This window comes from Staurois parvus, unplaced genomic scaffold (assembly GCF_062004578.1).
Source record: "Staurois parvus isolate SC_StPar_1 unplaced genomic scaffold, SC_StPar_1.0 ptg000334l, whole genome shotgun sequence".
Lineage (NCBI taxonomy): Eukaryota > Metazoa > Chordata > Amphibia > Anura > Ranidae > Staurois > Staurois parvus.
Window position 1 is genome coordinate 3,532,019 of NW_028318130.1, and position 12,686 is coordinate 3,544,704.

At 40.6% G+C, this 12,686-nt stretch overlaps 1 protein-coding gene across 1 annotated transcript in view; it reads left to right on the top strand.

Annotated features, from left to right (window-relative positions):
* GALNTL6 (polypeptide N-acetylgalactosaminyltransferase like 6) overlaps window positions 1–12,686 on the top strand; it is a 1,522,699-nt gene that overhangs the window by 1,322,571 nt on the left and 187,442 nt on the right. Inside the window, exon 8 of the mRNA XM_089684035.1 lies at window positions 7,406–7,513. Within this exon, the coding sequence (XP_089540161.1) occupies window positions 7,406–7,513 (108 nt within the window). The remainder of the gene's footprint in view (window positions 1–7,405; window positions 7,514–12,686) is intronic.

Sequence of the window (12,686 nt, forward strand, 5' to 3'; positions counted from 1 at the left end):
AGATGAAACCAAGATTGAGTTGTTTGGGAAGAACACACAACACTATGTGTGGAGAAAAAAAGGCACAGCACACCAACATCAAAACCTCATCCCCACTGTAAAACATGGCGGAGGGAGCATCATGGTTTGGGGCTGCTTTGCTGCCTCAGGGCCTGGACGGATAGTTGTCATTGATGGGAAAATGAATTCCAGAGTTTATCAAGACATTTTGCAGGAAAACGTATGACCATCTGTCTGCCAACTGAAGCTCCGCAGAGGATGGGTGATGCAACAGGACAATGACCCAAAGCATACAAGTAATTCAGCAAAACAATGGCTGCAACAGCACAGAATACGCCTTCTGGAGTGGCCCAGTCAGAGTCCTGACCTCAACCCGATTGAAATGCTGTGGCATGACCTTAAGAGAGCGATTCACACCAGACATCCCAAGAATATTGCTACACTGAAACAGTTTTGTGAAGAGGAGTGGTCCAAAATAACTCCAGATCGTTGTGCAGGTCTGATCTGCAACTACAGGAAACGTTTGGTTGAGGTTATTGCTGCCAAAGAGGGTCAACCAGTTATTAAGTCCAAAGGTTCACATACTTTTTCCTCCCTGCACTGTGAATGTTTACATGTTATGTGCAATTAAACCATGGCAACATCTAATGTTTGTGTAGTATTATGTTCAGCAGACTGTGTTCTTCTATTGTTGTGACTTAGATGACGTTCAGAGCACATTTTATGCCCAATTCATGCAAAAATCCACGTAATCCCAAGGGGTTCACATACTTTTTCTTGCAACTGTATATGCATAAGCTACAGAGCATCACAGCACCCCAGTATTCTTTAGTTCCTAACTCTTCAATTTTAAGAGCCCCCATAGTAGAGACACATGTATTTAATGGATAGACCAAGGGCAGGTGGACCTGAGGGAGCCCACCCCTCCTTAAAGGTACAGGAGCGCACTGGACACCCCCTGACCAACAATTCAACAGTACAAAAAATGGCCACTGCCCCAGTCTATAACTTGCCTTCACAGCAAGGAGCACATGGAAGGGTGACGCATGTCAAAACTTTTTAATCAGAGTATAGCATCAAGTCAATTAAACTCCTGAGATATTGATCTGGTCAGTTAAGTAGCAGAGGGGGTTGTTAATCAGTTTCAGCTGCTTTGGTGTTAATGAAATTAACAACAGGTGCACGAGATGGGCAACAATGAGATGACATCCAAAACAGGAATGGTTTTACAGGTGGAGGCCACTGACATTTCTTTCCCTACTCATCTTTTCTGACTGTTTTTCCCTAGTTTTGCATTTGGCTAGGGTCAGTGTCACTACTGGTAGCATGAGGCAATAACTGGACCCTACAGGGGTTGGCACAGGCAGTCCAACTCCTCCAGGATGGCATATCAATAAGTGCCAATGCCAGGAGATTTGTTATGTCTCCCAGCACAGTCTCAAGAGCATAGAGGAGATTCCAGGAGACAAACAGTTACTCAAGGAGAGCTGGACAGGGCCGTAGAAGGTCCTTAACTCATCAGCAGGACTGGTATCTGCTCCTTTGTGCAAGAAGGAACAGGATGAGCACTGCCAGAGCCCTACAAAATGACCTCCAACAGGCCACTGGTGTGAATGTCTCTGACCAAACAATCAGAAACAGACTTCATGAGGGTGGCTTGAGGGTCCGAAGGTCCTCTAGTGGGCCCTGTGCTCACTGTCCATAACCATAGCGCTTGATTGGCATTTGCCATTGAACACCAGAATTAGCAGGTCCACCACTGGCACCCTGTGCTTTTCACAGATGAGAGCAGATTCACCCTGAGCACATGTGACAGACATGAAAGGGTCTGGAGAAGTTGAGGAGAACGCTATGCTGCCTGTAATATCATTCAGCATGACCGTTTTGGTGGTGAGTCAGTGATGGTCTGAGGAGGCATATCCATGGAGGGACGCACAGACCTCTACAGGCTAGACAATGGCACCCTGACTGCCATTAGGTATCGGGATGAAATCCTTGGACCCATTGTCAGACCCTACACTGGTGCAGTGGGTCCTGGGTTCCCCCTGGTGCGCGACAATGCCCGGCCTCATGTGACGACAGTATGCAGACAGTTCCTGGAGGATGAAGGAATTGATACCAATGAATGGCCCCCACGCTCGCCTGACCTAAATCCAATAGAACACCTCTGGAACATCATGTTTCAGTCCATCTGACGATGCCAGGTTGCACCTCAGACTGTCCCGGAGCTCAATGATGTCATGGTCCAGATCTGGGAGGAAATACCCCAGGACACCATCTGTCGTCTCATTAGGAGCATGCCCTGATGTTGTCAGGCATGCATACAAGCACGTGGGGGTCATACAAACTACTGAGGACCATTCTGAGCTGCTGCAATGAAATTTCAGCAAAATGGACTAACCTGCTGCATAATTTTTTCACTTTGATTTTCGAGGTGTCTTTGAATTCAGTCCTCTGTAGTTTGATAATTTTAATTTCCATCAAACAATGGGGCATCCTTACATTCCTAACACATTACAAAGTTTAAATCAGTATAGATATCCAGCATGCTATTTTCCTCATTGAGATCTGATGTGTATTCAAAGTGTTCCTTTCATTTTTTTGAGCAGTGTATAAACGAAAATAGAAATATTATTTTTTTAAAAATGCAATATTTTTAACTTATTGCTATAAAACATACCCAATAAAAATAAAATGTCTTCATAAATGTAGGCCAAATGTATTCTGCTATATGTCATTAGTAAAAAAAAAAAAATTCCAAAAAAGTGTATATTAATTGCTTTGCGTGAAAATTATAGCATCTACAAACAATGGTATAGATACTGGAAATTTTTTTTTTATATATATACTAGTAATGGCGGCGATCATCGACTAATAATGGGACTATGGGACTGTGGACAATCTGACACTAACTGACACTGAATGGGAACTGACTAACTGCCACTGACATCTCCCGTGACACTAATACAGTGATCAGTGCTAATAAAAAGCACTGACACTATACCAGTGGCACTGGGCAGGAAGGCGATAACATCTGGGGCAATCAAAGGGTTAACTGTGTGTCATGAAATGTTATTGGTGTGCACTGTGTACTGTTTTACTAGGGGATGTGATGGTGCAAAGTAGAGAGATAAAAACCAGCACATCCCCACTCACAGGAGGGAGATTTGTATTGTTTTCATTCGCAGATCTCTCTCCTGTCAGTTGCTCTGCCAATCGCCAGGTCACGTCCATGAGTCACTGGCCAGGACCCAGTCATTGACATATGTAAGCGAGCCAATAAAAGCACAGGTAGGTGGGCATGCGAGCACGCGCTGCCTGCCAGGAAAAACAGAATCGCTTATATATAAGTAATTCTGCACAGAGAGGTTGCCCTAAACCTGTTATAGGGCGGTTGGCAACTGGTTAAACATATGAATGTAACATTAGGTGGTGTACGCATTATGCCTTGCATTTTACACATGAGCAGTACAACTGTACAGTGAGATCTCACAAGGTCTTGTAAGATCTTGCAGATTAGGTAAAAGATCTCCTTGATGGCACTGTTGATATTGTCTATCCCAGGCGACATCAACATGGCCGGGGTTACATCATTAGGGACTGTGTCAGTGCCTTCAGGGAAATCAGGGCACAAGAAAAGTAAGTAAATAAAAAAAAAAAAAAAAAACCCAAGCAGAGATACATGCTATTGTGAATTTTAGTAAAATAGGGGAAACGTCTGCTTTAAGGCACTTGCTTTATGTTACATATGTGAGAGCTACTGTACCGCACAATGGTTTCTCAGCTTACTGTGTAGTCACAAGACTAAAACCTAAGCAGACCTCATACCTACAGTGATTAATTAAAGGTTACAAACAACTTGAAACACATTATAATCCAGGTGTATTGTCCTGTAATTGATATTCTAAGTAAGAATGCTGTTTGCACTATTTGCAATATTATACAATATTTGAAAGGTAAAATATTTTTAGGTGTACACGCCATGTATAATGTTATTATGAACAATAGGGGCATATTTCTAAACATTCGCCTGCAAATAATTATAATGTAGATTTGCACTAAGAACGTTAAATGTATTTATAGTATGCCAAATGAATATTCTTAAATGTGAAAGCTGGTGAACGTAAAGTACAAAAAAGGATAAAAGTTCAGTACTTTTTAAACTTTATTTTAAATAAAATAAAGCTGCAATAATCACAACTTTACCATCCAGGGACACTAGACTTGTGGTATCCCAGTAGAAAGGTGGCAACAAGCTAAAATTAAACCTCTGCCAAAGCATCAGACCTGATAGTATGGCACCCCATATGTGCCATATGTGCCATGTTCCCATTCCTCTGGATGTGAATAGTTGTTCACTTCCTCCAAGGATTTTAGGAGCCATTAGACCCCCTAACCGGTTAATCATAGTAGTAATGTAGGAAGGAAAGCAATTGCAGTTTAGCAAAAATAAAGAGTTAGAAGTTGTTGATACCTAATGTTAATGCATATGTGATTACACATTGGCTGCACAGCACTTAGAAAACACATAAAGATGCTACGTACAACTGGAATGCATTTGCTAACCACATCAAAACCAATGTGTAAAGAAATCAGAGACCTGATATTTCATCATGCATTATAGCCTGGCTGGTGGTAATATGTATCAAACCGCCATTTTCCCACCTTGAAATCTGTGTGTCTGTGTGTTAAACAACCAGCTTGCTAAGCATGTGTCCAAAAGCCGCAGAACAAATAGAAACTGCAATAAAAAATGTTTTTGCTTATTCATTGTTATTACTGCACGATATATACATAGAAGCTATATGTGCAATAAATGCAGTTCATGGAGATCAAAGTAACGCAATTTCAATCAATTGTGTGCATTGCAGCTCATAGAATATAGGGAAGCCTGAGAAGTGTTCCTATGTTAAAGCCCCTTTCCAAGATAATGATGATCCCTTTCCCACCCTCTCTTAACTGATCACTGTATTTAAAAAAGTCTTAAATTTCAATGTCTCTTTTTACTTAACCTAATGCCTAGCTGCAGCCACAATAAACAACACAAAAATCAGCACAGGGACATACATATCTTAAAGTCAATAGGTTGTATCCCTTGTGCTGATGCCTCATCTTTTAGGTAAAATCCTCCCCCATCCATGTTTCTCCCACCGCCACTTTATCAGCCATATTCTTCCAGTGCGGCTGAGGTTAATAAAATTAAGGGGCTGTCACAAGCTCTCATCAAGAGGGCCCAAGTATGCCCACCCTTTCTACCCAGTTCCATCATTAAAGTAAGCTGTACTAAAGAGGTCAATGGGGACTTATTTTAAAGTTGGTGGTTTTAGGACACCATTGCAGTGCTAAATTAGTGGTCGCCCAAACTGGAACAGGTGACATTGAAGGACCTGGATAGGCTAGGGAGGGGTAGGAGGGATGCGTGGTATACAGTTAGCTTAATCGCAGAAAGATAGTTTAATCCCAATTTAAGGTTTTAAAAAGAACAGGCCAGGCTATGGAAATTTGAATACTTACATATTTTTAACAAATGGCAAATAAACTTTAAAAAAGTCCCCATTGACCTCTGTAGCTGCAGACACTATGGCATAATCCATCTTCAAAGTTCACAGGAGAAGTAGTGAAGCTGTTCAATTTAGGTTTCTGCACTAGGCTCTCTCCCCTCTTCATGTGCACCTGCTCTTCGTTCACTATAGAGATTAGAAGACAAAATCAGTGTCAAATTCTGCAGTGAAGTCCTTTCTATCGGTAGCTCAGCTGTGCTCTGCCAGAACTAAGTTGTTTGTCATTGTTCGAATCTCTATAGTAAACACAGAGAAGAGAAACAGCTAAGTGCTGAAACACAACTTGAAAAACTTCACAGCTTCACATTATCTGTAGCTACAGAGGTTAGTGGGGGTTATTTCTAAAGCTTCTTTACTGCTTGTTAAAAATTTGTAAATATTTGAATTCCATATTTTTACATAGTTCTACTTTAAAGCCCACCCACATAATAGAAAAATTAAAGGCATATTAGTGAACTTTAAAATTAGTGAACATATAAAATAAAAAAGTTAAAATTATAGTGTAAGATAATTAAAAAAGACAAAAAAGCTAAATAAAATGCATGAGCACACCAGTAATAACAATTTTACTTACTGAAGAAATAGGTAGAGCTTTTTTTAATGTAACATTATTTTAAATATCTAAAACTAAGGGCTTGTAAGCACAAGCTTTGGTTTCTTAAGAGCATTCAGCTGTTTCAGGGCTCTTGTAGAGAGGCCCCATTCACGAAAGTGACAGGAGGTAAAATTCCTGCTGTGGCCACGAAGCAAATCATTACAGCCACAGCATGTGTAGACCCCCAATTGCTGCTTTAGCATGTGTAAACCCCCAATTGTTGCCTCAGCTTGTGTAAACCCCCAATTGCTACTTCTGCAGCTAAAGGGGAGTGGAAGGGGGTCTCAACTTTACCACCCCTCGACTACTAGTGTAAAAGAGTCCAAAATGTTTTGATTTTTTATTTGTGTCTTAGATTTAAATGTCTTTTTGTGCATGGTGCAATGGGGACTATTGTAACAATCACAACCAGGCCCCTGCACTATACCCTGCACTAAGATGCTAGTAAAGTGCAGGGAGCAGCAAGGGAGAGAGCAGTAAAGCAGAGGGCTGTGTAAAGGACTGCTTTGGCTAGCCATGATACTGATTGCGCCTGAAACAAGAATCTTCATCTTCAGCTTCACTGCAACTGTTCTTAAAAGCTGTCTAGGGACTGTAGATGGGTGCTGTGGTCAGAATGTTCGGCTATATATCCTGATGAATGGTTCTCTTCAAGTCACCCCTTTGTGTTTTTCACCTTCATTACTAAAGGTGTAGCCACCCCATCAGTGCAACAAATATAAAATAAGCATTGTGGGGAAAAGGAATATTATTTTGTACAGTATATAATCATGCTAGACTGCCATCCTTCAACAAAGCTGCTGTCACTTCAGAGAGATAACTACTTGCGTTGATTCCTTGCCAGGGGCACTGTTATTGGATAGCCACTATTTATACGCAGAGCTGCTGCTTGTCAGGGAATTGGGGAGCTTAGAAATCTCTGTGAGAATATGATCTTCAATCAGTCTAGTGATATCAACATGCACAGACTGAGCAGCTTACAAGTGACAGAAGACCCACTGGAAGCTCTGTTTTATGTGCATATAAGATACCCTAAATATGAGGAGACTTTGTCATTGATCTCTTTGTGAATACTATGTATGATATGGAAGTTGACAACTTTGGCCAGTAGTGATGGATTTATAAAACCTGCCTATATACACCATGGGAATACTGTTGTTTTTCCTATTTTCTATTTTTATATCACTACCTCATTTGGATTTAAAAGTCTTACATATTTATTATTAATGTGTAATTTCTTTTGTTTCAGGTATGGATGTGTGGAGGGCAAATGTTTGATGTCCCATGTTCAAGAGTTGGCCATATCTACAGAAAGTATGTGCCTTACAAAGTTCCAACAGGGACAAGCCTTGCAAGGGTGAGTAATAGTGTTATGAAATAATTTAGTATATAAGAGGACTATATTTTAAAGTGGGAATGAACTTTTTTCAGGTTTTATGTACTGTGTGTTTGCTCATATCATAGAGATTTCTCTAAATCCTGCTCCTGTAAATAGTAAGAGAAGGAAAATCTTCGATCTGGGGACACAGACAGCAGTACATGACTAAGAGAGGTTTTTCACTCTACTAGAAGATGTTGTATTGCTTGCCGTGCCCGCCTTGATGGGAATTTCTCCTGCCTGTTCAACTGCAACCCATTAAGTAAACTAGAAAGGGCAAATTTCTTGTTCTATCTGACACCTAAAAAGTTAGAAGTTCTAAACCATCCTCAATCTTGTAACGTGTTGTTGTCACTAGCAACCAGATGCAATATCAACTTTAAAACCTTTAGTGTACCTAGAACATTAAACCTCCATTTTTATTTCTATTGTCCTTTCCCCACTTTTTGCATATACCCCCTGACTCTCTTATTTAACCACTTACCCTCCAGAGGATTTACCCCCCTTCCTGGTAAGGCCATTTTTTGCGATATGGCGCTGTATTACTTTAACTGACAATTGCATGGTCATGCAATGCTGTACATAAATGAAATTTATGTCATTTGTTTCTAATAGAACTTTCTTTCAGTGGTATTTGATCACATCTGCATTTTTTATTGTTTGCGCTATAAACAAAAAAAGGCCGACAATTTTGAAAGAAAAATAATATTTTTGACTTTTTGCTATAAAACATATCTAGTAAAAAAATGTAAAAAATAAAATGTCTTCATAAATTTAGGCCAAATGTATTCTGCTACATGTCTTTGCTAAAACAAATCCCTGTAAGTGTATAATAATTGGTTTATGTGAAAGTTATAGCACCTACAAATGGCAGTGTATATGTTGAAATGTTTATGTTTTATACTAGTAATGGTGGCAATCAGCAATTTATAGTGGGACTGCAGCGGGCATTCTGACACTGGGTGGGAACTGACTAACTGCCACTGACATCCCCAGTGACACTAATACAGTCATCAGTGCTAATAAAAAGCACTGTCAGTGTACCAACAGAGCCTTTTTCAGGGTGTCCTCTAGCATTTGGTGCACATTTGCGAGTAGATAGGATAAGGCCAGAGCAACCGCTTGTCAGGGAAAGTGATTAGTGGCAGAGAGAGGTTCAGGATGAGTGGGGACAGGCTGGGGACACGCCATCCTGTATTGGGACCCCCCCCCCCCCCCCGTGGTCTCAGACTGGCCTGGCTGCATTCTGCCTCAGAGACAGATGCTGTCAGTGCATCTGAACCTGCTCTCTGCTACTAGCTGTACAGAACTGTGAGTATTCCCTGAGTGTGGCAATATCCTGCTGGGCCATTTGTACACTTGGTCTGCTCTTCAATACAAATCCTGTTGTTTGAAACCGGATTTAGTGTGTTTACTGTCACCGCACTACGCTGCACCAATCCATATTTTCTCTTGTGTTTTTTTTAAATAGTTGTGTTGCCTGTAACTTGTTCTTTTTGGGTTATACATTAAAACAGTAATCTTACACTCTAACATAAACTTCAGACCTTTAAGAGGAACAATATAGAGAATAGAGGAGAGAGAGAGATGTGATCCTATAAGAAAAGCTGTATAGAATATATTGCTTATAGTGTATGCATTAACAACAAGGTTGTGTTCACATTTTTATAAACTGTTTAATAAAATAATAATAAAAATGATTAGTGAAATGTGAGCATAATATCCTACTTATTGATTCCATTTATATGACATGTTTCATTATATTTGTTATTTTAATAATATTTTCTATGCACATACACCTTGAACCCCAAATGTCTGTTCTTTCTGCAGTGTGAAGTAGTAGTAATAGTGTTATTTGTAGTAGCTGCAGTGGCTATAACAGTCAGTGAAATAATTCATTAAAATCCTTTATGTTTATTCATTGGCCAACGCTTACCTAAAGTCAGAAATTGACTCTATAGCAGAATTAAATTCTGGAGTAATAAAAATGAAAACTTAGTGGCAAGGAAACATACAATCTCTCTTATTGCATACTACTTCTTCCCCTTGCTCCCAGCATATTTTACATTTGTGTACACTGCCTGCAGTGTGTGCACAGTGCACTGTATACACCTTGCTCATTCCTAGCATCTGTAGGATGGCGAGAATGGAGCCAGGTGGTGGCACATTGCAACTCCTGTGCAAATGTGTGGGAGTTGCAATGGTCTCCCATCCCATTTTTTGCTCCCTACAAATTATTGCTGCCTAACCAGCCCGTCAGTTCCTTCCATTTCACATAGAAATTCCTGCCATCATTGGCCAAGAATCATGCGTGTAAGACAGGATTTATCAATCTTTTACCTGGGAGAAACCCTTGGCAAAAAGTTTGAGATCTCGAGGAACCCCTGAAATAATGTTCACAGCTACAACTCACTGAACACTGGTGTGATTGACGAGCTGTTGATATAAAAATTATTTTTAGAAATAGCATTAAATAGTAGAATACATAGTAAACTGTATTGATTTGATGTGAAACTTGTGGTTGCTTCTTTTCCTCCCAAATGCTCAATTCTGGGTCGAACTTGAGATAGGCAGTGTGCAGGGGGCAACAAGGTGGGGTACAGGGTGTCAGAACACAGGAGGTCAGCAGGGCAGAGCACAGGTGTTTAGGGGGCCAGCACAGCTAAATAGAGAAGTCAGCAGGGCAGAGTAGAGAGGGTCAGCAGGATAGAGTAGAGGGGAGTCAGCAGGGCAGAATAGAGGGGGTCAAAAGGGTGGAGTACAGGGGGTCAGGAAGGCACAATACAAGGGAGCAGAAGGGCACATTACATGGGAGCAGGGCATATAATTACATGAGAGCAGGGCACGTGTGGCACATAATTACATGGAAGCCGGGCACATTACATAGGAGCATAGCACATAATTACATGGGTGCATGACACTTAACTAAATGGGAGCAGGGTACATTACATGGGACCAGGACACATAATTAAATGGGACCAGGACACATAATTACATGGGAGCAGGATACCTAATTACATGGGAGCAGGATACATAATTACATGGGAGCAAGGTACATTACATAGGAGCAGGGCACATACTTACATAGGAGCAAGGCAGTGGTGGTTTCCTTCTCATGCAGAGCAACGTAGGGCACCAGCTGTGATAGTCCTGGTTCTTGCGCACTGTTCCCCGTCAGCCCTCTTCTTTTTCCCATCCCATATGATGTCACATACAAGCACTTGGGATGGACAGGAGGAGAGGAGGGACCTGCGGGGAACAGTGGAGAAACTCCTTTATTGTCTGCACTGCTCTGCAATGGGATTCAATCTACCCATCAACTACATGTGACTGACAGATAGATTGTTGTTGAACCCCAGTTGAAAAACCCTGGTGTAAATGTAGCAATTGACCTGTTAGACCTGAAAAGAGCCTGTTCCAGCTAATGGGTAAGTATTTCAGTACTCAGGGTCTATTTATAAAGCAGTGAATGAGATTTTTACCATTTTCTGGGTGAGAATCAATTGCTGACATTTAAAGCATATGCACCTGGAAGATACTCCTTCAGGGAATGCACATTGAATGTTAAATATGATTGAGATTTTCTTTTTATAGGGAGCAGCAGGGAAATGTAGGTAGCATCATTTACATTTTTTGTTTTAGGTCCACTTTCTGGACCTGATAAAAATAGAAATGCCAAGGGCATATTCAGTATACAGCATGATAAATTGTATATGATAGATATTAGTAGATTTACTGATTATGGAATGCAATACATTTTTACATGTACAGTAACTATCTTTATGAATTCGTTTTCTCACATAGACAGATTTAAATAATTCATAGTATATAGGTCATGTACACCAGAATAAGTGGGGTGTGTGTTATTTAGCTTAACATATTTATGTTTTCCACTGTAAAACCATTATAGCACATTCACCTTCTCTCCTGTCTCATTTGTCATGTCTTTCAGGGCCCTGCTCTTGTGTTCCGCAAGATTTTAATTTATTTATTTGTTTACCAGAGAAATGGGATATTTTACAGGTCAATACTTTTTCCATGGGCTCTTGAGAGCTTTTTCAGCTCTCTGAGTGCAAATTTAAAACTGATAACACCACCAGGGAATGCTGTGTCAGGTGAAATACATTGGTTAGTCAGCACAACAGTGTGTTTACTGTGTCACAAAATACATTTTCTATCTCACAACTATTTATGTATAAATCTGGAGAAAAGCCACTTTTCAGAGGTGTTATGCCACCTCCCTGTCATTTCAGAACATTGCTTAACCTTTCTTTTACCAGTGCTGTTATCACTGAAAAGCAAGTGCTTGAAAAAATATTCTTTTCAAAATATACCTTTGTTAATTTTTCTACTTTACCCACTACTAGTCTGGGCCAAGTCTGACATTCCTCTCCTATATGTAAAAAACCTATTTTGTTTGTTAGAAAACTTACCTTCAAACATAACATATTTTTAAAAAGAGACCCTAGAGAATGAAATGGTGGGTTTTGCAATTTTTTATGTCATGCAGTATTTGCACAGTTTTTTTTTTAAATCCAGTGTATATACTTTAATGCAGGGCTTGAAAATTCCACTCACCTGCTCGACAATGGCGAGTGGAAATTATGGTGGGGGCGAGTGTGTCCCCCAGGGCCGTCTTGCTGAGCAGACTCGCAGCTCAGGCTGCATCTGTCATTGGCACTGGGAGCCATCAGACTGCTCAATAGCTGAGCGCAGTGAAAGCAAAGCAAGGAGTGTGTGCTGTGCTCTCTGCCTCCCCCTGGAGTGCAGTACCCAGATCTGTGAGTGAACAATGAAGTACTGAAACGTTTTATGGGGGGGTGTGTGTGTGTGTACGTGTGTGTGTGTGTCTGTGTATGCATGTACAATTGTACATGTGTCTGTGTGTATGTACATGTGTGTATCTGCACATGTGTCTGCGTGTATGTACATGTATGTGTGTGTGCGTGTGTGTGTTTGTGTGTATGTACGTACATGTGCCTGTGTGTACATGTCTCTGTGTATGTACGTACATGTGTCAGTGTGTATGTACATGTATATGTGTGTATGCGTGTCTGTACGTGCCTGTGTTTGTATACATGTGCCTGTATGTGTGTGTGTACGTGTGTCTCTGTGCATGTGCGTACATGTTTCTGTGTGTGTGTGTATGTAC